This window comes from Heptranchias perlo, chromosome 21, assembly GCF_035084215.1.
Source record: "Heptranchias perlo isolate sHepPer1 chromosome 21, sHepPer1.hap1, whole genome shotgun sequence".
Lineage (NCBI taxonomy): Eukaryota > Metazoa > Chordata > Chondrichthyes > Hexanchiformes > Hexanchidae > Heptranchias > Heptranchias perlo.
The window spans coordinates 32122063-32145061 of NC_090345.1; the positions used below are offsets into that span (position 1 = coordinate 32122063).

The 22999-nt window shown below is 41.3% G+C and overlaps 1 protein-coding gene across 2 annotated transcripts in view; it reads right to left on the reverse strand.

The window, feature by feature from the left end:
- Window positions 1-22999, reverse strand: part of LOC137340319 (coiled-coil domain-containing protein 63-like) — an 80547-nt gene that overhangs the window by 18111 nt on the left and 39437 nt on the right. For both annotated transcript variants that reach the window (XM_068002745.1, XM_068002744.1), the window contains exons 8-12: window positions 22929-22996; window positions 18712-18899; window positions 15295-15492; window positions 4241-4486; window positions 2864-2946 (exon numbers count right to left, since the gene is read on the reverse strand). In XM_068002745.1, the coding sequence (XP_067858846.1) occupies window positions 2864-2946; window positions 4241-4486; window positions 15295-15492; window positions 18712-18899; window positions 22929-22996 (783 nt within the window). The remainder of the gene's footprint in view (window positions 1-2863; window positions 2947-4240; window positions 4487-15294; window positions 15493-18711; window positions 18900-22928; window positions 22997-22999) is intronic.

Here is a 22999-nt window from a genome sequence, read left to right on the forward strand (position 1 = left end):
AGTCTCGGCATCCGCCACGGACAGGCACTCCAGAGTGCGGCTTATTTCCATTGCCTGCTGCTCCGCGTCCATTAGGACCACCGGGTATGGCAGGCACCCTCTGGTCCGTGCCATCTCCCGGGCAATCTGGCATCTCTTCTCCTATCAAGGCAAAACACGGAGAGGCGTGATTGACTGATGGTTGCATGGTGACCCACTGCATGCATTGGTGTGGGTGGGGGTGACCGTGAGGGAGATGCATGGGAGGGTGCGTGTGAGACATAGCCATGAGATTGTATGAGGATTGGGTTGCGGGGTAGTGTTCGAATGGGAACTGGGGCGGTGAGTAAGTGCAGGCAAGGTGAGGATGATGGTTGAGTGGATGTGTGGAGTTGAGAATCCCTGCGTGGTCAGTTTTCGGTAAAATATTAAAATGCCTACGTGGCAAAGAAGCAGAATGCAAAATGGTTAGAAAGGGTTAATTAGTTAGTAACTGAGATTGGTACAGGTGGCCTGGCCTCCTGCTGGGCCATATGTTTGCGTAGTCAGCAGGTTTGCATTGTCTTATCAATGTAGAGTCTTTGATGTGATTCAAGGACTGGTCTGAATGTCTCCATGTTTATGGCAGATCAATATAGGTAACGAGCTTAGCCAAAGTTGAAAGACATTCCAGGTTGGGAGATAAGGAACAGAAGGAACAGGGAAGAACATTCCAAGTTGGAAGGTGAGGAAGTATCCCCTTTGATGTCTAACAGCAACATGGTCAGCACATGGACGATCTATGATTGGCCGGCAATAATGTAACCTCGCATGGCAACCTGTGCCCGGCTTATGATTGGTGTTGACTCTTGTGTTAATGATGTTCCAACCCCTATCGATCTGTATAAAGGTATGAGTTTTTGTCTTTGTCTTTGTCTCCTTATTCTGTTAGAATCGTTCGGATTCTCTCAGGAATCTGAATTGAAGCTACAGACTAAGACCTGCTATTAAAGTTGTGATGAACTTTAAAATGTATTCGACTTCAGTTTTTACTGAACCAGACTGAGGGGAAAGAATCCGGATCATCAGAGTGATGCGAGAGCGTTGTGGTGGCAGTGCAGAAGGAGTTGTGTGGTGGTGGAGGTGATGTGGAAGACGGAGTGTGGGAGAATGCATAAGTATACTCACTTTGGCTGACCTGGTTAGGTCATTAAAGCGCTTCATGCACTGGACCCAGGTTCGGCCGACATTGCTGCTGCTGCTGACCTCCTCGGCCACCTTGAGCCAGGCCTTCTTGGTGGCAGAGGCAGGCCACCTCCTCCCATCAGATGGGAAAAATGTTTCCCTCCTACTCCTCACCCCATCGAGCAGCACCTGGAATGAGGAGTCAGAAAACCTTGGAGCTGCCTTGCCTCTGGCCTGCTCCATTCTATTATTTTGGTTCTTTGCTGCAGGAGGAGCATTGGAGGACTGCCCCTTTAAACAGGGCTCTTCTTGCTGACAGCCTATGATGCGGGTGCGCAGTGCACCCGCTGCGCAGGTCTGGAACGGGAAACCCGGAAGCACGCGTAAGTACGTTCAATTAGGGTGCGATCGCATACGGAGCACACTGATTTCTCTGGGTGCGTTACCCACGCGCCCAGTCAACCCCCCGCTGCCAACCTGCCTCCCTCCTAATATCGGGCCCAAGGAGTATGCAAAAGGATATAGATAGGTTAAATGAGTGGGCAAAAATTTGGCAGATGGAGTATCATGTGGGAAAATGTGAACTTGTCCACTTTGGCAGAAGAAATAGAAAAGCAGTATATTATTTAAATGGAGAGACTGTAGAACTCTGAGGTACAGAGGGATCTGGGTATCCTACCACATGAATCACAAAAAGTTAGTATGCAGGTACAACAAGTGATTAGGAAGGCAAATGGAATGTTGTCATTTATTGCAAGGGGAATGGAATATAAAAGTAGAGATGTTTTGCTACAGTTGTACAGGGCATTGGTGAGACCACATCTAGAATACTGTGTGCACTTTTGGTCTCCTTATTTAAGAAAGGACATAATTGTTTTAGAGGCGGTTCAGAGAAGGTTCACTTGACTGATTCCTGGGATGAGGGGGTTATCTTATTAGGAAAGATTGGACAAGTTGGGTCTGTATACATTGCAGTTTAGAAGAATGAGAGGTGATCTTATTGAAACATATAAGATCCTGAGGTGACTTGAAGGGGTAGATACTGAGAGGATGTTTCCCCTTGTGGGAGAGACTAGAACTAGAGGCCACAGTTTAAAAATAAGGGGGCTCCCATTTAAGACGGAGATGAGGAGAAATTTTTTCTCCCAGAGGATCGTGAGTCTGTGGATCTCCCTTCCCCAGAGAGCGGTGGAGGCAGGGTCATTGAATATTTTTAAGGCTGAGTTAGGTAGATTCCTGATTAACAAGGAAGTCAGAGGTTATAGTAGGTAGATGGGAAAGTAGGGTTGAGGTCACAATCAGATCAGCCATGATTTTATCAAATGACAGAGCAGGCTCGAGGGGCCGAATGGCCTACTCCTGCTCTTAATTCGTATATTCGTAAGTTACAGTATGATGAATAAAAATAGTGCTTTAAAACAAAACTAGAGAAAAGTAACAGCTGCTGTTCTTCTACACAGGAGAATATATTGCGGACTTTGGACTGGATCCATGCAGAACTTGGTTTGGATAAGTTTATGGCAGGCATAGCTCTTCACTCACCTGCATTGTTCACATCAGTTATCACCTACAGACAAGATCACATTCTAAGTGGCTACAAAAATAACTAATTCAAATGGCTCTGTAAACAATCCTAGAAGGGCTGTTGGTTCTCACTAGCAGCCATTAAATGATGGATTTTCTCAGAGGCTTTTACAGTAATTATTTAAGGATTAATTACCTGCAGGATATCTTTTTGTATGTTTTCAATGTCACTGGCTTGCTCTGTCACATAGTTAAACAGTGCGAAGTTCTTGTCCTCTCCTGTGCAATATAATCAGAATACAAAAGAATGGTTATCAGTTGAATACTGGATGGTGTATAAAAGAAAACAACCTCTTCCCACTTTAAAGTATCATTTAAGTAGAGAAAAAAACCTGCAAATTCTGGAGATCTGAAATAAAAACAGAAAATGTTGCAAATACATAACTAGTTTATCTGCATCAGTAAGGTGAAAAAGGATAGATGAATGTTTTGGATGTATATCCTTTCATTAGAACAAAGGGTCTCCCCTGGAACACCAACCTATTCTTTTTCTTTTAAGGTGCTGCTGTATATTTCCAGCATTTCTGTTTCTAGTTTATTTTAAACAAGGACTGGATGATTCTATGAGTTGGAGCACTGACTCTCTGGGACCAGAGTTTCAATTCAGGCAAGATTGATGGAATGAAAGTCTCCACCCTCTCTCTGAACGGTGTCAGGATCCAAACCATAATGACTTTGCGTGATGTGAATCCAGTTCCTCCTGCACGGGGATGTTGGAGCAGAGTAGTGCACACCATTTGACTCTGAAATGACAGTAGCAATCACAGCGATCACAAGAATGACTGGTGTAGCAGGAAATGTTTCTTTGAGGTCCCATTAAAGAATATTATTGGTACAGTATTGGAGCTTCCTACCTTACAACAGTCACTACATTTCAAAAGTATTCATTGATTGTAAAGTGCTTTGGGAAATCTTGAGGTCGTGAAAGGCACTATATAAATACAAGTCTTTTTTTTCATTCTTATTTAATATGTGCCCATGCAATGCTACAATATTTGGGCTGGAACTGTTGACGTTGGGTGAAACAACTGTAAAAGTGTTCCATTCCTCAGCATGGATATTCTAGACCTCCATTAGCACAGGTTTGAAATAAATAAAAACAATTGGAATTTCATGAAAGATTTGTTACAAAATTCATATAATTTTGTTTCAAAACTGTTAAGTGTACCCTTTGAAGAATTGGACAAAGTGGTGTTTACTGCATACTTGAGGCATGTATTTAATGATCTTGACGTGAAATATTAAATAGCAAATTTACAAAAATAATTAAAGCCTAATGATCTGTTGAGTGGCTGCGAAAATCATCCTTCAGAAGATCAATTTCAATGTCAATTTAATGAACCAGCACTTATTTTGGTTACAGCTCCATGTATAAAGTTTTTAAACAAATTATTTCACTAATTATAATCTGTGAATGTACTTTTAATAATAATTGATATTTTACTTATAAACAGGAGAATAAAGAATATAGAACAAAGGTGTCTGAAGTGAAGTAAGCGGCTGGATTACTTACTTTCTATAAATGTTTTATAAAATAACTCTGCACTGAAGTTCATAGTTTTCTCTTCTTCTTGGATTGCTTGGTCCTCCATAGTTTTCTTATTGATTTCACGCAATCTCTCCTGGTCTTCTGGTGTGGTGACCAGCATGGAAGATCTTCTCCTGTGTTCCATGATCTTTGTTTTTTTCCTATCAGTATCACTTTCACCAGAGGCCTCCTTGACATGATTGCATAAGGCAATTGATTTTCTTCTGCCACCTGTTCACGAGAGGGAAAGAAACACTGCTGTTTGAAAGGTATGCAAGCACAGCAGGCCTGGGAGCTAGTATTCCTGATGACACTCCAAGTCTAGTAACGATAAAGTACCAGGAATCTGTGATTCTACATTTCATCATCCCCCAAAAAATAGCAGAGATCAAATTAAATTATAAAGTTTAAAATGTAATATTGATTAACAAAGCAAGATTCTTCTGTTTTATAACATTTCAAGATTTTACAATGAACAATAATTTACATTTGTATAATGCCCTGCAATGTAAATAAAAGAATGCCTCAGAGCACTTTACTGAGCCTGAGGTGGACTCTGATCTGGAGAACTAAGGCATGGTCAAAGAGATGATCTTTTGGGGAACTGTTGAAGGCAAAGTGATTTTTGAAGAGAGTTCCAAAAGGCAGTGGTGTAAATATTGAATTAATTGACCTCCAGCAGTGAAGTGAATAAAGCACTAATCTGCAATCTCAGAAATGGAGGGGGAGGAAGGCAATCTTGGCAATGGGCCAGCCGTTGGGTAGGGAACTCAGTTCAGGGTCAAAGAGAACACCAAGTTTCCACACCACTGATTCAGCCTGGGCAAGCAGCCAGGGAGGTTGATGGAGTCAGCACCAGAGGTAGGTGGTGCTGGCAAAAGGCAAACAGGATGGCATCAGTTTTACCAGTTTTGAGCTGTTGGAAGTTTGGGCTTATGTCGGACTTGTTAATGTCAGACATGCAGTCGGATAGTAAAGCAGCAATCCTAGAATCAATTACATTTCCTGAAGTAACAATGAAATAATCTCTTTCAATGTTGTGGAATACGTTGCATGGAGTATAATTTATCCATAATGGTCACCAAATTTCTGAGTTTGAACCAGATAGTTCAATTTCTAAGTGGGCTGTCTGGAAATGTCTAAGAATAAATTCAATATCTGTTGTGAAGAAAGATGGATGTAATGACATAGTTTGAGCATTTCTACATGTTCCATTATTTCAGTATTATTGGTTCACATCAGTTTGAGTGTGCATTTTAGAAACATTTTCTTAATAATTAGTGTCTAACAATGTATCCATTAGGTAACCAATATGAAGCAGATTGGTTTACCAGGTGACTGAGGAAAGAGTTCATAAAGAGAAGGATATAGTCTGTATATAGTCTATAAGAGACTGTATATAACCTACCCCTGTTAATTTAACAGTTTTTCATGCTAAAAATTTGAATTATCCAATAATTTGAAATAAGCACTGTAAATTAAGGCAGCAAAATGGGAATTCAGTGTTATAAACATTATCAGATGATTTGAATTGAGTGACTTTCAATTAAAACTTTCAATATTGTTTTAAACCATAATGAACTTATTCCTTTTTCGTTCAATCATAGGTTACAAAGATCCCTGAAACAAGTTAAAGAACAAACATTATTTGCTATCAGAAGTGGTTGCTAAATGTGAAAAAGAGCAGAAAAAGAATTAGTGTAAGTTAAAAAACCTTGTGAAATTAAATTAAAAAGTGTAAACTGGAGAAGTTGCAAACTCTATCTAGCCTTCAGGTGACCAGAAATCTTGGAGGAAATTGAAAAAGGTTTTAAAAAATAGGATGAATTGTTTTGAATAGCTTTTGGAGCAGATAACAAAAGTGAAAAGGTAAAAGCATCGATTTTCAATGTTATTGGGAAGGAGCACTAGCTATTTATAATAATTTCAGGATTGAGGATGGAGAGAATCTGGTACTAGATGTAATAATGAATGAGCTTGAGAGACACTGCAACCCTAAACAAAGTGTAAAACATGAAAGGCACAGATTTTTCAAATATGCAGAGAATGGGAGAAACCATTGATTGGTATTTGGATGAATTAAGGTCGCACAGTGACACATGTGAATATGGTGAACTCAGAATTGCGAAAAAAGGAGAAAATAATTTGTGGAATACTAGATCATTCTCTTACAGGAAGGTGGGTATGACAGAAAGATCTGTGTCTAGAAAATCCTTGGCCCCACTCCATCAATATAAGTGTGGTGAAGCAGGCGTCGCTGATCTCTGTTCCTTCACTTGCCAGATTATCCTGAGTCAGGGCCGGGTAAATGTATTTGTGCCTGAATCAACATCGGTATGTCTTGGGCACCAGCTGCAGGAGATGAGTGGCCCCTTAGCCTGATGGCCCCTTGGGAGGAACTTCTGGCAGGCCTACCCCCTCCCCAAAGAGCTGACAGGGAAGCAGATCAGCCCCCTTTATAGGAGGGTCAATTGGAGTAGGCAGATGAATAATTTCCAGTGTCTTCCAGGCCGGGACCAAAGCATGGAGACCGCACCTCTGCCCTTTGGCTGACCTGTATGCTGGGTTCACCCCAGCTTCTAGGTCACTGGGTGGTAGGAAGGTGGGGCTGAAGAAATTCTCGATGTGGAAAATCTCTCCCCTTAGCCCCACCCCTTCATGGGCCATTTTTCGGATGGTCAGGGATTCCACCCTCCCCAGGCCCTGTTGGGAATTGGCAGCCTAGAAAAGTCCCAACCAAGACTTGATGTTTCCAGGTCCCACCAGAATTTTTATTACCATGGAGTCTCCCACACCCAACTTGCACTCCAGATCCACCTTTTGACCTGAGGATTCTCAGGTGCCTCATGTTAAATATCACCGTATCACTTTGTTAGGCAGTCTAAACTATAAAAGTACAAGACAAAGAGCTATGCATTGAGGAAAATGGAACCAACCAGGAAGTAGTCAAGAAAGGGATTAAGTAGGAATCATAAAGAAAATATAAATGCGATCCATCAACACATTGTAAACCCAAAATTGGCCCAGCCGTTGGGAAATTGTGAAGAATTTTATGTCTATTAATGGACTGGATCATGGATTGGACTCCAAAGCCAACCATTCTCCTCTCAGTGCCCCTGTTAGTGCTGATGGCAGAGATTGTGGCTTCTGTATACAGTTGGTGGCAACTTATGTTCTGATGAGAGTTCCTGCCTATAATAATCGTTCACCTGAGGAAGGAGGTAGCCTCCGAAAGCTTGTGAATTTAAAATAAAATTGCTGGACTATAACTTGGTGTTGTAAAATTGTTTACAATTGTCAACCCCAGTCCATCACCGGCATCTCCACATTATAATAAATAGAAGCAGTGACCCCTGTCATTAGCATGGGGGTGAGGCGGAGGGGAGAGATGGGCTGCCAAAATGTGGATGTCAGTGTGATATGTGGTCGGTTGGCATGTATGTGTGTTTGTGTGGTGTGGCCAATTTATCTAGTTCAATGTTTCATGGTGTTCTGGTAATAAATATGAATCTGATCCCTGTTGACTTTTGGTGCGGGGTTGAGGGGGGGGGGTGGGTGGGGATGCAGTGGATGAAAGTAACAATCCTTCACAGTCTTGATATGTGTGTTTGTTGGAGGCATGGTGTTAGGTTGGCTATTGTAAGTGATGTGCACAGGTTGTGACATGATCCAGTTGTAATAGAAACTCATGATAGAAGTTTCCTCTCTGCATTGAGGATGCTCCTCTGTTATTCTGCTGTAACCATTTACACCTCCTCTGGACCCATCTTTTGTTTCTTTGCTTGTCCGATTACCACCCCTTTTTGCCTTGCACCACCATCACTTTTGTCATTTAATCACTCCTGCCCCCACCCTATCACAGACCTTCCCCTTTGTTGTTTCTTCCCACCCCACCCCTTTTCCCTCTCTCTGTATTTGATTAAAAGCTATTAATCTTTAACATCTTCCAGTTCTGATGAAAGGTCATCGACCTGAAACGTTAACTCTGCTGCTCGCTCCACAGATGTTGCCTGACCTGCTGAGTGTTTTCCAGCATTTGGCTATTGTAAATATTTGTCTAGCTCCTGAGAAAGGCTGTCAAAACTTTACAAGGACAGAGGTGGACTCAATTTTTTTAAAAATTCAGGTCTCCAAAGCCAACCATATTACAGGAAAATATGATTCAAAATTTACTCTTCGTCTAATGTCTCCTTACCTGACAAGGGAGATATATTTTGATAAGGCTATGCTTTTCTGTCAGTCTGATGATGGCAAGATTTGCATAATATGCATTACTCATTCTGATTTGTTTTTGAACAGTACATTATTGGACAGCAGGCAAGCTTTATGATTATCAATAAAACACAGATGAGTTTGCTAACTTTTGTTGTGGACAACCAGTACATAAGGCAAATTATGCTGTTTCTTTCTGCAAATTATGAAGAGGCAATAATTTGTATTTGCCTTGATACAGCAACATAAATTCCACCTTCTATCACGGGTTTCTATTACAGCTGGAACATGTCACAATCTGTGCACATTAAAATAGGAGACACAGGGATATTTTCATACTTTATACATAGTAGGGGGTGTCCAACACATTCATCTGCCAAATACACCACAAAATATGTAATAATGATCAACAGTTACAAAACAAAAACTAAAACTCAATACCACAGACACATATGATACAAATCAATTAAGCAAGGGGGGAGAAATAGCTTATGCAAGAGATGGAACATAGAGTGTAGCTATACAATAGATTAATCTTTCCATCTGCACAATCTTGTAAATGATTCTAATTTATGGAAGCAAGTGCTAAAAATAATATACATTTTCACAACAGCTAACTGCCTACATTTGTTTCTATTTGCTTTGCACATATTTATGAATGTTAGCATTCTGAAGATTTCTTTATATTTGCAATTTTAGAAGCATAGTATGTTGAAAAAAATCAAATCCTTTTTCTCTGCTCAGAAGACTGGTATTCTTGACGTCAATGTTTTTTTGTCAGATATAGTTAATCAAACACCATTGATGAGCACATCTCCTTAAGTTTATGCTACTGGCATAACATCCACTGTGATTAGTGTAGATTAATTTTATATTTTAAAATATCGTATCATGGAAATTTTATTTCAATTCAGTAGTGAATTAGATAACAAACTGACTGTAGTTTTGCTATATCAGTACGTAACTGATGACACAAACTTAATCTGCCAAATTGTAAAATGTCTGCTGATAATAAAAGGAGAAAACTTATAAGAAATATATTTCAGTCAGTAATGAAAAAATATTTGATTGATCACTCTACTTGGAGATCACTTCTGCGTAATAACATTCTGTAATGCTGGTGACATGCATCCATAAACATAATCCTATAGTACCTTTAGCCAGCCAAGCTGACTACTAATGATAATTAAGTCTATTTTAGCACAGAAGTGGTAATCCACTGTCATAACATTTTAATACCCTCATTTCCTCATAAACACCAGAATTCAGAAAGGGCACGGTTTCTTTGATATGAACTATCCAGGCAAAAGTTAATGACTTTTACACTACTTTAAATACAATCTATTTTTTTCCCCGATTGTACTGTTACAAAGTTAATTTGCAAATGCTACCAGAAAGTGATGGAAAGGAGAAATATGACAGAAGCAGCAATAATTAACTGTAATTTTTGTTAAAAATGTTATTGGAACCAGGTTTCTGGTTTTCAGTAAGTTTGCCAATGGTCTGGTAACCACATAAGAACATAAGAAATAGGAGCAGGAGTAGGCCATATGGCCCCTCGAGCCTGCTCCGCCATTCAATCAGATCATGGCTGATCTTCAACCTCAACTCCACTTTCTCATCCGATCCCTGTATCCCTTGATTCCCTTAAAGTCACAGCGCATAACTTACAAAAGAATTGAAGAAGGAGGAAGTGGACGTCGGAAACTCATAGTCTTCGTCCGCAGGATGTGTTGGACAGCCTTGTCACGCTGGTCGGAGAAAGTTCCAGCCCATTAATCCTGGTGGCCAGAGCTCCCATCTGAGCCTCATGAATAAGTTCAAATTGGGGTTAAGTGATGTCCTTAAGAAGCCGACACCATTTTCTGACTTCACTGCCTGCCTAATGCCACGTCCTGCTCCTGCACACCAACCAGAGGCGATACAAGTCCTGAGGCTGCCATTCAAATGCTATTTAAAGAGATCCTCAGCTGTCCTCGGGTAAAGCTGTATAGAGCTTTTGGAGACATTTTTCTTGCAGTACCTTGTGTTTTTTTTTACCTTGCAGTCATTACCGTAGGTTTTGAACTGTTAGGGGGCTTCTGGCATTACAGTTGTTTCTTGATGGGGGTCCTTCTAGGAATCCCACTCTGGGAGGAGGATGAGCTGGAGGTAGGAGAAAACAGAGCTGCAGTTGGCTGTAGGGAGAACAAATAGAAGAAGGTGTGTTCGGAGGAACCCTTGTCCACCCAACAGAATTTATAGGCTCAGAACAACATACCTGCATTTCTGAGAAGTATAAGAACACTTTGATTCTCTGGGGAGGCAGTAACAGAGTTGTGTTGCGTCCTGCAAGAAGACCCACAATCAACTGCCACAGCTAGCACAGCATTGCCTGTTGCAGTTAAGGTCATTGCAGCCCTCAACATCTTTGCCTCTGTCTCTTCCCAGGCAGCCACAGGGGATATCAGCAACATCAGTCAGTCTGCAGTCCATGATTTTATTAAACAGGTGACTGATGCTTTGTTTGCTAGAGCAAACACATTCATTACTTTCCCCATGGATATCCAGAAGCAGTAGGATAAGACCCTGGGTTCGCACAGATTGCAGGATTCCCCCAATTCCTTCATCCAATTGTCTTTATGAATCAACAGAGCTTCCACTCTATTAATGTACAACTGGTGGGTGATGCCAAGCAGTGCATCATGCAGGTCTTTACCTGATTTTCTGACAGCTGCTTTGAAACTTTTACATTGCCTCAATCATCCATCTGGCCATTGTTTCCCCTGCACAGCAAGTAAAAGGCTGGCTGCTTGGAGACAAGGGCTAATCCCTGTTCACTTGGCTCATAACTCCTCTAGGAACCCATGCTTGGCTGCAGAACTCCGCTACAATCAGATCCATGAGTCAACAAGAGCCCCCATCTAGCAGACTATTGGAGTCCTCAAACAACGATTCAGATGCCTGGATAGATCTAATGGCGTCCTGCAATACAGCTCAAAGTGTCCCATATGATTGTGGTTTGCTGCATAGCTTTGCTCTGCAATAGGGACAACACATGGAGCCACTGTTGGAAGAGGAGCTTCAGCATAATGAAGGAGAGGACACTGATGACAGAGAATAGCGAGGAAGATGAAGGGGTCCAAAAGTTGCCTGCAGTCAGTGCTCTTCAGCGGCAGCTCATTGAAAAGAATTTCAGCTGAATAATCTTTACTCCCCTGCATTAATAGCCAAGGCAAGCAGAATTGGAAAGGATTGATAGTGTTGAGGCAAAGGTAGGATCTTTGATGGGCTGTGCAGAAAGTAAGAGAGAGGTGAAGGGAAGTATTACCTTGGCACTTCTGGTGAGATCATTACATTTCTTACAGCCTTGCAGCCAGGACCTGTTGAAAGTTCTGATGGCATTAATATATTGTGGCACCTCCGAACATGCCCGTTCACCAATTTGCCATGGTACCTGCCCATCATCAATAGAGAAGAGGACTTCTTTACTGTTGTCTACCTGCTTTATCAGGATCGCCGTGGCCGCATCTGGACCCTGCTGGAACGCATGTTGCCCACAGATATCTTCCTGCAGCTCCACACTTTTTCTTCTCTCTTCTGCTGACAATAAGAAGCACCTCTCCTTTAAGCTGCTGCAGGCCCTTAAGAACATGCAGCAAGGCCTGATTTCCTACCTCCTAACTGGCGAGCAGCCTATTTATTTCACACTGGCAGTTTGCCTCCACCATGCTAATCAGGGGCAACCCAGAAACTGGGATGGGTCTCCTGCTGACTCCTCTGGGTAGTGATTGCTCTCATCCAGCCCACCTCACACCCATTTTCTGCTAAAAGACAAAAATTGTCTCCAAAATCTAGTAAATGTATTTCTTTAATACGAATTCTTATGAAGAGTAATTAACTCACTATGAACTTGCTCATTGTATATATGTTCTGAAGTATCATAATTTTAGCATTTGCCATGTTTTCTGCTCAGCACTGTTAATTGTAAATAAATATATGAATTGGTTAAGTCTGTAAAAAAACTGGATCTGTGTTTAAGTATGAGACTACATTCAATCCAGTATGGATATTACTGCAAATTGGATAATTGTTAATCCTTGGGGTGTACACCTCTGCTAAAGTCAGATTATTGAAAAAAATACAATTTCGAGATTGTAGCGGATAAGGCCATTTACAGGCCATCGCTGTTACAGTGAGAGAAAATGGTTCTATAGCAACCCAAAATTGTAACACCTGGATTTAAGTTCTCTCAGCAATTTAAAGATATTCAGGCAGAATTAAGTTTCATTCTGTTTACCATCCCAAAATAGGCCATGTGCTTCAAGAGCATGCCAGAAGCCAGAGGCTCAAGGCTCACCCAAAATTGGGCCTCGTGCCTCATTTTAATGATAGAAGTGAACTGCCGGTGCCTGTCGTCCATCTAGAGGCAGCTCACCTAATGTCAAGGATCGGATTTCGGCCTGCTGCCTCGCTGGAAGAGCTCTCAAGTAAGTCCAATGGGGAGGCGAAGGAAAAGGCGGGAGATGCCGAGCGTGGGCCAACAGCCGCCCCCGGTAGTGCTGTGGAGCTGGGAGGCTCCCAACTCCACAGGAAGGGAGGTTAAAAAAAACTTTCCCTACCATTTCTTCGGTGGCCTCCAGTGGTCCCTTTAAGGACTGCTGGTTAGGCCGTTGTAAACTTGGAAAAACTAGTCAGAGCTTGCACAGCACATGTCTAGTTTTTCATGAATTTTGCTGAAGGGGTCCTGAAACAGGTGCAGAACCCCTCTTTGCATATTTAATTTGATCCAATACTGGTTTCAGGCGGTCACCAAGGACACCTAAAAACAGCAAGGACCAATATGGAGTCCAGAAATTGGTATACGTTGGTGGCACCTGTATCACGCTCGAAAAACAGGTGAATCATATACCATTTTCTATCCCATTATTACTGCTTTATGTGGTATCGAGTATGCAAAATTGAACTTTCATGATTAGCTCCAACTTTCCTTTGAATTAAGCACACCAGGGAATTTATATCCACTCTGAATCTAAAATTGATTTTACATTCTGGTTTTCAAGCGTTTATCAAAGAGACAAAACAATGTCAAAAACAAGATTACTTTTCAAGCAAACCGCTAGAGAAAGCAATGCTAACAAAATACAAGTTCAAAGTTCAAGCAAAAATAGCAGTCTGTACAGGACAAATGTGTTTAATACAAAGGAATCGAAGATGATACATAAAATGTATTGCTATTATTTCAGTGACTCATGCATTGTTGTACAGACAGCAAAACTGTCAGCACAATTGTTCATTTCTATGGGGGAATATTTGAACATTCTCCATGTCTGCAAATTTGAGCATGAGTTACAAAAATTAAAGTAGTTATAAAGGAAGGAGGGAGAAGAAAAGTATAAAAGAAAAAATATGGAACATAGAGTCTCTTGATTAAGAGGACAACTCAAGACTTCCACTGAGGCCTGAGGGTAGAATTTCCCAGGGAAGCCCAGGAATTGCCCCCTCCTTCACCCCACCAACATGCCCCTTTGACATGTGGAGGTGGATTTGACATATGGAGGGAAATGTGGCGAATTGGATCCAAAATTGTCTCAGTAACAGGAAACAAAGGGTAAAAGTCGATAGATGTCTTTGCGAATGGAAATCCGTTTCCAGTGGTGTGCCACAGGGCTCAGTGTTGGGTCCCTTGCTGTTTGTTGTATGTATTAATGATTTTGATTTGAATGTAGGGAGCATGATTGGCACATTTGCAGATGACACAAAAATTGGCCATGTAGTTGATAGTGAAGAGGATAGCTGTAGACTCCACGAAGATATCAATGGGTTGGTGGAGTGGGCAGAAAAGTGACAAATGGAGTTCAACCCGGAGAAGTGAGGTAATGCACCTAGGGAGGGCAAACAGTATAAGGGAATACGCAGTAAACGGGAATATATTGAGAGGGGTAGAGGAAGTGAGAGACCTTGGAGTGCATGTGCACAGGTCCCTGAAGGTGGCAGTACAGGTAGATAAGGTTGTGAAGAAGGCTTACCCAGAGAGTGGTGGGTGTATGGAATTTGCTGCCCGAATTGGTGGTAGAGGCAGGGACCCTCAACTTTTAAAAAAAGTACCTGGACCTGCACCTAAAGTGCTGTAAGCTGCAGGGCCATGGACCGGGTGCTGGAAGGTGGGATTAGAATGGGCACCTGGTTGTTCTTCGAGCCGGTGCGGACATGATGGGCCGAATGGCTCCCTTCAGTGCTGTATCTTTTCTATGGTTGTATGGTTCTATTTAAGTTCTGCCCATGGCCCCCCTACTGTAATTTAAAGGCCTGGTCTAAATGGGACAGAAACTCTGCTTAACTGGGTTCTGTCCCAAATTCCAGGCCCCCCGGGTGGAAATCAGGCTTTCCACCCTCCCTAATGCCAAGAATTTTGAGCCCTAAAATAATACTCACCTCCTGTTTTCACCCTTCTGGAGTCCGTAAGGAAGCCTGTGCGCCTCTGTGTCGCGGCAGGGAACTGAGGACCCCCACCTCATTGAATGGTATTATTGGGACCGCACCTTCTGCAGATGTAGGCCCAGCTCCTTCCCCACAGGAAAGCCTCAGGGCAATGTAAAAAAGGGTGGACACCCAGCAAAATGGGTCCCTTTTTTCTGACCTTTGCACTGGGGAAATATATCAGGAAAATCTGCCCTTAAATTTCAGTATTCTAATCACTACAATCACAGTTTTTATTGTCTATGAGTCCTTGGAAGTATCACTTCCCTAACTTATTTCCAGATATTAAAGTGAGGGCACTTTTTTTAAACCAGAAATTCTTTGTTATCTTTTAAGTAATGTAACTAAGATTTCATGAATTTACATACCCAGTTCCGAGGTACGCTGCCTTTCATCATCGTTTGTCCCTTCAAAGCTGGATTTGATGTCAGTTCTACTGCCTCCTTTGTGTTGAGCAAAATCCTTTATAGCACTGGCCCGAATTATCTCATTGATCTTTTCCACAGCTTCTTCATATTTATTCAGTATTACCTTGTGCTCAATCTTCTGCTCCCGTTGCTTTGCCTCTGAGGATAGTTAAAAAGACTCTGATTCGGCAGAGTTTAAACCATCAATTGCTAAAAGAATGTAAATCAATGTAAAGTAATTAAATAAAAATATCTGAAATGAAAAGAGCTGTGTTGGTCACTAATTAAAGTTAGAGTCCACCGACGGCTCAGTGAGATTATCCAGTGAAGAGCCCAGCCACACAGACAGGAAGGTCACTGTCTTTGGTTCCCTGCCTTTGCTGAGTTAACTGATTTCAACCAAGGTCACAACTACAATTGGATTTAGTACCCCTGAGGTTAGGGAGTAGAAAAGTGCCCATGGTTCAAACTCCTATTCACTGTCCAGCAAGCCCTGTTGGAAGTGTTGGGTGAACAGAGGATTAGCTGTGATAGTTGAAAAGCTACAGTTGAACAGCCTGGTGACATTTATCATCTCAGCTCAGTATGAATAGGGCAAATGATTTGGTGGTGCCCAACATCCCACAACAAATCCTGCAAATTTCTACACTTACCAAACATAATGTAATTTAGTCCTAAAGGCAGTGCAAATGCCAGTTTCTGGGCAGATATGATGGATTAAAAAAAAATCACTTGCCTGGCACATAAATAATGGTCAGTTGGGTGATGTACTGCATCATAACCGTGGGTGAGGTACTGCAGTGTAGCCCATGGGTGAAGTACTGCAATGTAACCGTGGGTGAGGTACTGCAATGTAACCGTGGGTGAGGTACTGCAATGTCACCGTGGGTGAGGTACTGCAATGTCACCGTGGGTGAGGTACTGCAATGCAACCGTGGGTGAGGTACTGCAATGCAACCGTGGGCGAGGTACTGCAATGTCACCGTGGGTGAGGTACTGCAATATCACCATGGACCAAACCCTCAATAGAATCAATGCCCTCAGGAAAGAAGGAGAAGGGAGAAGATTGGAGGAGGGGGAAATAGTCAGTTGGTTATTTAAGACTTTACTCTGCATTTTGTAGAACAGGATGGTTTAATGTATGTCTACTTTATCTGTAGAAGTTTCTACTTAAGTTACTCATTATTTTTATCTTAACTATCCTCAATATAGTAATAACCAATTGGATGTACAACATGATTGCATCACCACCAAAGAGCACCCATCCTTTTTCAGTAACAGATAGCTTTTAATCGTTTTTCTCACCGGCACAGTCTTCTGGCAATTGTTTTAATCCTGTGTGTTTCTGTGTTCTGGAGAAATTCAGTTTTACACCTTCACTTATTTTTCTTCAGTGACCTTTCAGATATTTCCAGCAATTACTGCAGATACCCTTTTAACAGTTGTTAATTTAGAATGACAAAGGGCTCTTTTTCCTGTCAGACATTCAACTGCCAGATTTGCACAAGCCACACATTTATTGACCAGCTAATCCTGGAATCTGCCATAGTTTTTATCTGTGTAGAATACTAAAAATGCTTGTGTGACAATGCTGGGTGAAATTGCAAGTATACCTCGTACCCCAGCTGGAGAGGGAGTTCTACAGCACGGACTGCAGTGGTTCAAGAGGAAGGCCCACCACCACCTTCTCAAGGGCAACTAAGGATGGGCAATAAATGCCGGCCTTATCAGCAACACCCATATCCTGAGAATGAATTTTAAAAAAGGAACGTGATAATACTTTATGGATTATTACATTAAACTCTGTAACAACTTAACTTTGTGGCTGAGTACCCCTAGCAGCACTTGGCGAGTATTGAATTTCTTGCTTGGCTACTCGCCCCAGCCCCTACTGATGTCAAATGCCATTTGTCCTTGTGGGTTTCTCTATGAAACTAATCTTGAACAGTCCCTTCTCCTTGCTGGTAACTTACATAATTGGAGAACCTTCCTGTTGTAATGAGTGTATTCCCCCTTCCAACCCCACCGCCCCCCACACCCCCATGCTCCTTTAATGATCCTGATGTTAATTAACAAATGCACTGTAGGCTGAAACTAAGTTTACGACAAATCAACATGCTGCAAGGAGAGAGACAACATTTAAAGATGTCTGGATGCTATAGCCTAAATTTTTCTGGTCCCATCGTGGAAATGGTGGGGTGGAATTTCAACCCATCCACATGATCTCACTGGCACGTTGTCCTTGGGATGGGGCTAATTTTGTATTCAGGGACGGTTTAAAGTGAGAATCCCGCTCCTGACTAGTTGTCCCCCACTGGAAAGGAGAGAAATTGGGTCTAGTTACAGCAGTTGAAAGGCTGCTGCCACTTAAAGGAGCAACGTGGGAAGGATCGGCATCGGCCAAAGTGCCAAGAGTTACTGAAGCTGCAGTGGAGGTCATGTTGACAGAGATAAGAGCAAGAGCAGAGAGGAAGCCCCAGAAAAGGGAGTTTCAAACAGTTTATAAGGAGGTGGTTTAGGGGATCAGTGCAGCCTCAATCATCCCAGGAAAGGTTATTCAGTGCCATAAATATTTTAACAACATTTGACCACGGTAAATGAACGTACTAGTGCCCATGCAGATGCTGAAATAATGCTGGAAGCATTAACAGCATACAGTACTGTGAGCATTTGTTATCTGCGATTACTTGAAAGGGCTCCTAGCATTGCTCAGTCATATCTTCTGATTCGCAAATTAGACTGCACCCTCCTGAAATGAATGTTCTTTGTGTCCCTCACAGGTGCTGGACCGATGGACACGGAAAGATCTGACGAGTAGTCTGGTAGCTGCACATTGCCCATTCCTGCACCTGCTTCACCAACTCCATCATGGCTCTTTATTTATTGAAACATGAGTCCAGAAACACCCTCTCGGGAGAAGGTAAATAGTGAGTCAGAGGATGCAGCAAAGGGTGAATCACAGAGCATTAGTAAGCAGGAGGAAATAATAAGGGAACAGTCGTCTATCCCTGGAGCGGACAGAAATATCTGCCCCCAGCTGAGCAATCATGTCTTCAAAAGTTCCATTGACTTCAATGGAAATAAAAATCGGGAGCGATGTAAAACGGGCTGCCGATTCGCTATCACCCGTTTTACACTATCGCACAAAGTCAAAAGCTACCCCACTAAGTTCACTAAAGAAGAATGGCCTCATGAATGAGGTACCCGAGGGCTACAAGCACCCATAAACCCATTCTCCATATGAGTCACCACCTCCAGAAGAGAAAAGGAGAAAAGTGTAAAACATTAAATTAAATAGGATGATATTTTCGTACAAGTTATGGACTGTTATAGACATAAGTTAGAACAAAATGTCTACAGAATATCATCTTTGCGAACCTTTCTCCTGCATGGCTTTTATAAATTGTTCATCCGGCTCTCTCTCCCTCATTTTTTCTTTCAGGAAAATATTCAGTCTTCCAGCATTAGCTAAGCCTATGTGGATTTCTCTCATTTCTATATTGTATTGTTCGATATCTTTCTCTTGCTGTTCGGCAACACGCGCAATCCGTGCCTGTACTTCCTCTCTGTGTTCAGTAATAGAAATAAGAAAAAGATTTGAACTTTATCATTACACAGAAAGGACACCACAACATATTGGCCTGGAAATTGCTCATAAAATAACGGAGAACTGAACAGCAGGAAAAATGGAAGAGCAAGTATAACTAACAAGCGGCAGGCAAGAGCGCACATGCGCAGTCAAACATGGAAATCTGAAAATTGCTCTACCTGATTACCTGCTTCTCCGAAAACTTCCCGGTAAAGAGATCTAGTCAGCTGGAATGAATGGATCAGCGCAAACTTTCTCTCCTGTCCAGCTGGAAACTAACTAATCTCTCCAGAAAAAAGGTACCCTGAGTTATATCAGGTCTAAACTAACTTTTAACCACGTGGTAAGTATTAATGACTGCCAAATAACCTCTCTGGCACTGAAAATTAACTTTTTTAAATGTGGAGTCTTATTCCTCCCAATATTAATTGTTGTTGGATATTTAAAAAAAATTTAATTTTAAATTTTAATTTTTTTACTTTTTCCTTCTGTCTCTTTTATCTCTGTCTTTTAATCTTACCCTCTCTTTATTTCGCTTTCTCTAACTGATTTTACATTGAATTCACTGTTGTAGCTTTCACTTCCTGCTTCTGACTGTCAAGGATGCTTCAAGCTGATCAGTTGAGGGGAGAGGGAGATCCTTTCCCCGCTCTCACAGCTCACAGAAACCTGGGAAAGACTGCTGCACTTTTTGCAGCTCACCATTGAAGCAAGTTGGCGTCCAGAAGCCCACGAATAGTTAATGGGTGAGTTTATAACTAACAAGCGGCAGGCAAGATTTGTTCGCTGCTCAGCGCAATTTCTGGGCCATTGTGATTGAAAATATGCCAATTCTGACTTTGATTGTCACGAACTGGTTGTTTGATTTAAGAGAATGGATAGATATAAACCTAGAAATTACAGTTTGTGATACTAGCCCATAAATATTAATATCACAAACAGTATCTTATCATATTCCTCTGTATGCACCTTTATTGACTTCGGTTATAGAGTTTCTATTCAAAGAATTACTGGAGTTATTCCAGTGTCCATACCAACATTTTTCCCTCAACCAGCACCAGTAAGACAGAGTAACTAGTCATTTATCTCATTTGTGGAACCATGTTGTACATAAATTGGCTCCCATGTTTGCCTAAAAAAACAACAGTGGCAACACACACATCAAAAGTAATTACTTGGTTGTGAAGTACTTTGGAACATCCTGAGGACATACGGTATTATATAAATTACAGTTCAGGATTATATCTGCTTTGTTGATTGTTACTCTGTGGTAGTTGGATATTTTGAAATTTGAGTCAATGGGAATAAAAATCAGGAGAGATGTAAAACGGGCTGCCAACATGCTATCACTCATTTTAAACTATCACACAAAGTCAAGATCTACCCCTTACTGAAGATTCTAAACTCCCTCCTTTATACCACTTTGGTCAGACAAAAACAAACACGAAACCAGTCGGCAACATTCTAATTTGGCTGACAGGTCCAGGAAGAACATGCTTTATATAAAGAAACAGTAAAGTTATTCTACACACACAAGCACAGAACGCATAAATATTCTGGTAAACCTATAATTAATCGGATACAATTTCTGGCACTGCGTTACTAGGTGCAAGTAAGAATATAAGAAAATCTAGAATAAGAAAAAGCATTCAGCCCTTCAAGCTGACTCTTATCATATCATAGATTGGAAAATTGCACATGTCACTCTGTTATCTAAGAAAGGTGAGAGGGGGATATCAGGGAATTAGCCTAACATCTGTTGTCGGGAAATTACTAGAGTCTATAATTAAGGATAGAGTGACTGAACATTGAGAAAATCTTCAGCTGATCAGAGAGAGCCAGCATGGGTTTGTAACGGGTAGGTCATGCCTGATGAACCTGATTGAATTTTTTGAAGAGGTGACTAAAGTAACGGACATGGAAATGTCTACGGATGTTGTTTATATGAATTTACAGAAGGCATTCGATAAAGTCCCTCATAAAAGACTGTTAGCTAAAGTTGAAGCTCATGGAATTGAAGGTAAATTATTGACCTGGTTAGAAAATTGGCTGAGTGGCAGGAGACAGAGAGTAGGGATAATGGGCAGGTACTCAGATTGGCAGGATGTGACTGGTGGCATCCCAAAGGGATCTGTGTTGGGGCCTCAACTATTCACTGTATTTATTAACGAGTTAGATGATGGGATAGAGAGTCACATATCCAAGTTTGCTGACGACACAAAGATAGGCAGCATTGTAAGCAGTGTAGATGGAAGCATAAGATTACAGAGAGATATTAATAGATTAAGTGAATGGGCAAAACTATGGCAAATGGATTTCAATGGAGGCAAGTGTGAGGTCATCCACTTTAGACCTAAAAAGGATAGATCAGAGTACTTTCTAAATGGTGAAAAGCTCGAAACAGTGGAGGTCCAAAGGGGCTTATAAGTCCATGTACGTGGTCATTACAATATAAAGGGCAGTACAGAAAATAATCAAAAAGGCTAAAGGAATGCTGGCCTTTATATCTGGAGGACTAGAATACAAGGGGGTAGAAGTTATGCTACAGCTATACAAAGCCCTGGTTAGACCACACCTGGAGTACTATGTTCAGTTCTGGGCACCGCATTTTAGGAAGGAGATATTGGCCTTGGAGGGAGTGCAGCGTAGATTCACTAGAATGATACCTGGACTCCAAGGGTTAAATTACGAGGAGCGATTACACAAACTAGGGTTGTATTCCATGGAATTTAGAAGATTAAGGGGTAATTTGATTGAAGTTTTCAATATAATAAGGGGAACTGATAAGGTAGATAGAGAGAAACTACTTCCACTGGTTGTGGAGTCCAGGACTAGGGGACGTAGCCTAAAAATTAGAATCAGGACTTTAAGGAGCGAAGTTAGGAAACACTTTTATACGCAAAGGGTGGTAGAAGTTTGGAACTCTCTTCTGCAAACAGCAGTTGATGTAGCTCAATTGTTAATTTTAAATCTGACATTGACAGATTTTTGTTAATCAAAGGTATTAAGGGATATGGGGCTAAGGCGGATATATGGAGTTAAGTCACAGATCAGCCATGATCTCATTGAATGGCAGAACAGGCTCGGGGGCTAAATGGCCTACCCCTGTTCCTATGTTCCTATGTTCCAAGGATTTCCCTCAAACCCAATCTGTTGATTCCCTACTTTGGGGAAAACTAACTTCCTTCCCTGAAATAGGAAAAATAAAGGCTAGGTTGTCAAAGTTCCTTGAAGTCCACTTTTTTACATCCCCAAAGTTACTAGTTCATAGTGTAATGCAACAGTATCCATTGCTTCCCTCATGCTAACATGACTATTTAATATTTTAATTCCTTCCAATACTTACAACATTTTCTTCATATATTCTCTACCCATATTGTGCTTAGAGAAGGAATTCACTATTACACTTTGGATGGCAAAATTAACAAAGATTAGAATACTAAATAACTTCACTACTCTGCTGTTAGAGATAATAGATAACAGCTTTACTTTAAAAAGAAAGTACTACACGAGTAAGACATCTTGCTATCAATACTCATTCATGGAGCAGAAGTGTTTGACCATGCAATGTTTGAGATGTTTTAAGTGATTACACACCAATTTTCCTAATGGTTGCTCTTTCGTCTGCTTTTCTAAGTTTCCTTTGTTAGTGTTCGTGATTTATTTTTCTCTAATTCTCTTTTATCCCTTTTCTTTTTTCTACAGTTTCAATTTCCCTTTTTTAATTTACCAGTTCCTATCCTTCTGTTTGTTTCTTCAATATTCATCTCATTCTGTTCTCATTCTCTCAATTACCTCTGTACCTCAATTACTGCCGCATCATTTTTGTACTCCCAGTTCCTCACATTCAAAAAAATTGCAATCAGATTTTGTACATCCCAAAATGTTAGCATTTTGGCAAACGGTTCGCTCAACCCTACTTAAGGTAGGATAGGAAAAATTACGGTAAAGATGTACTATTTGGCTGTTTTGTTACAAGAGTGAACTTTTAGCCAAACACGCATACCTTGATTGATAGGCTTCATTAGCTTTATCCATCACTGCTTCAGACTCTCTTCTTATCCCTTGAAGCTCCTG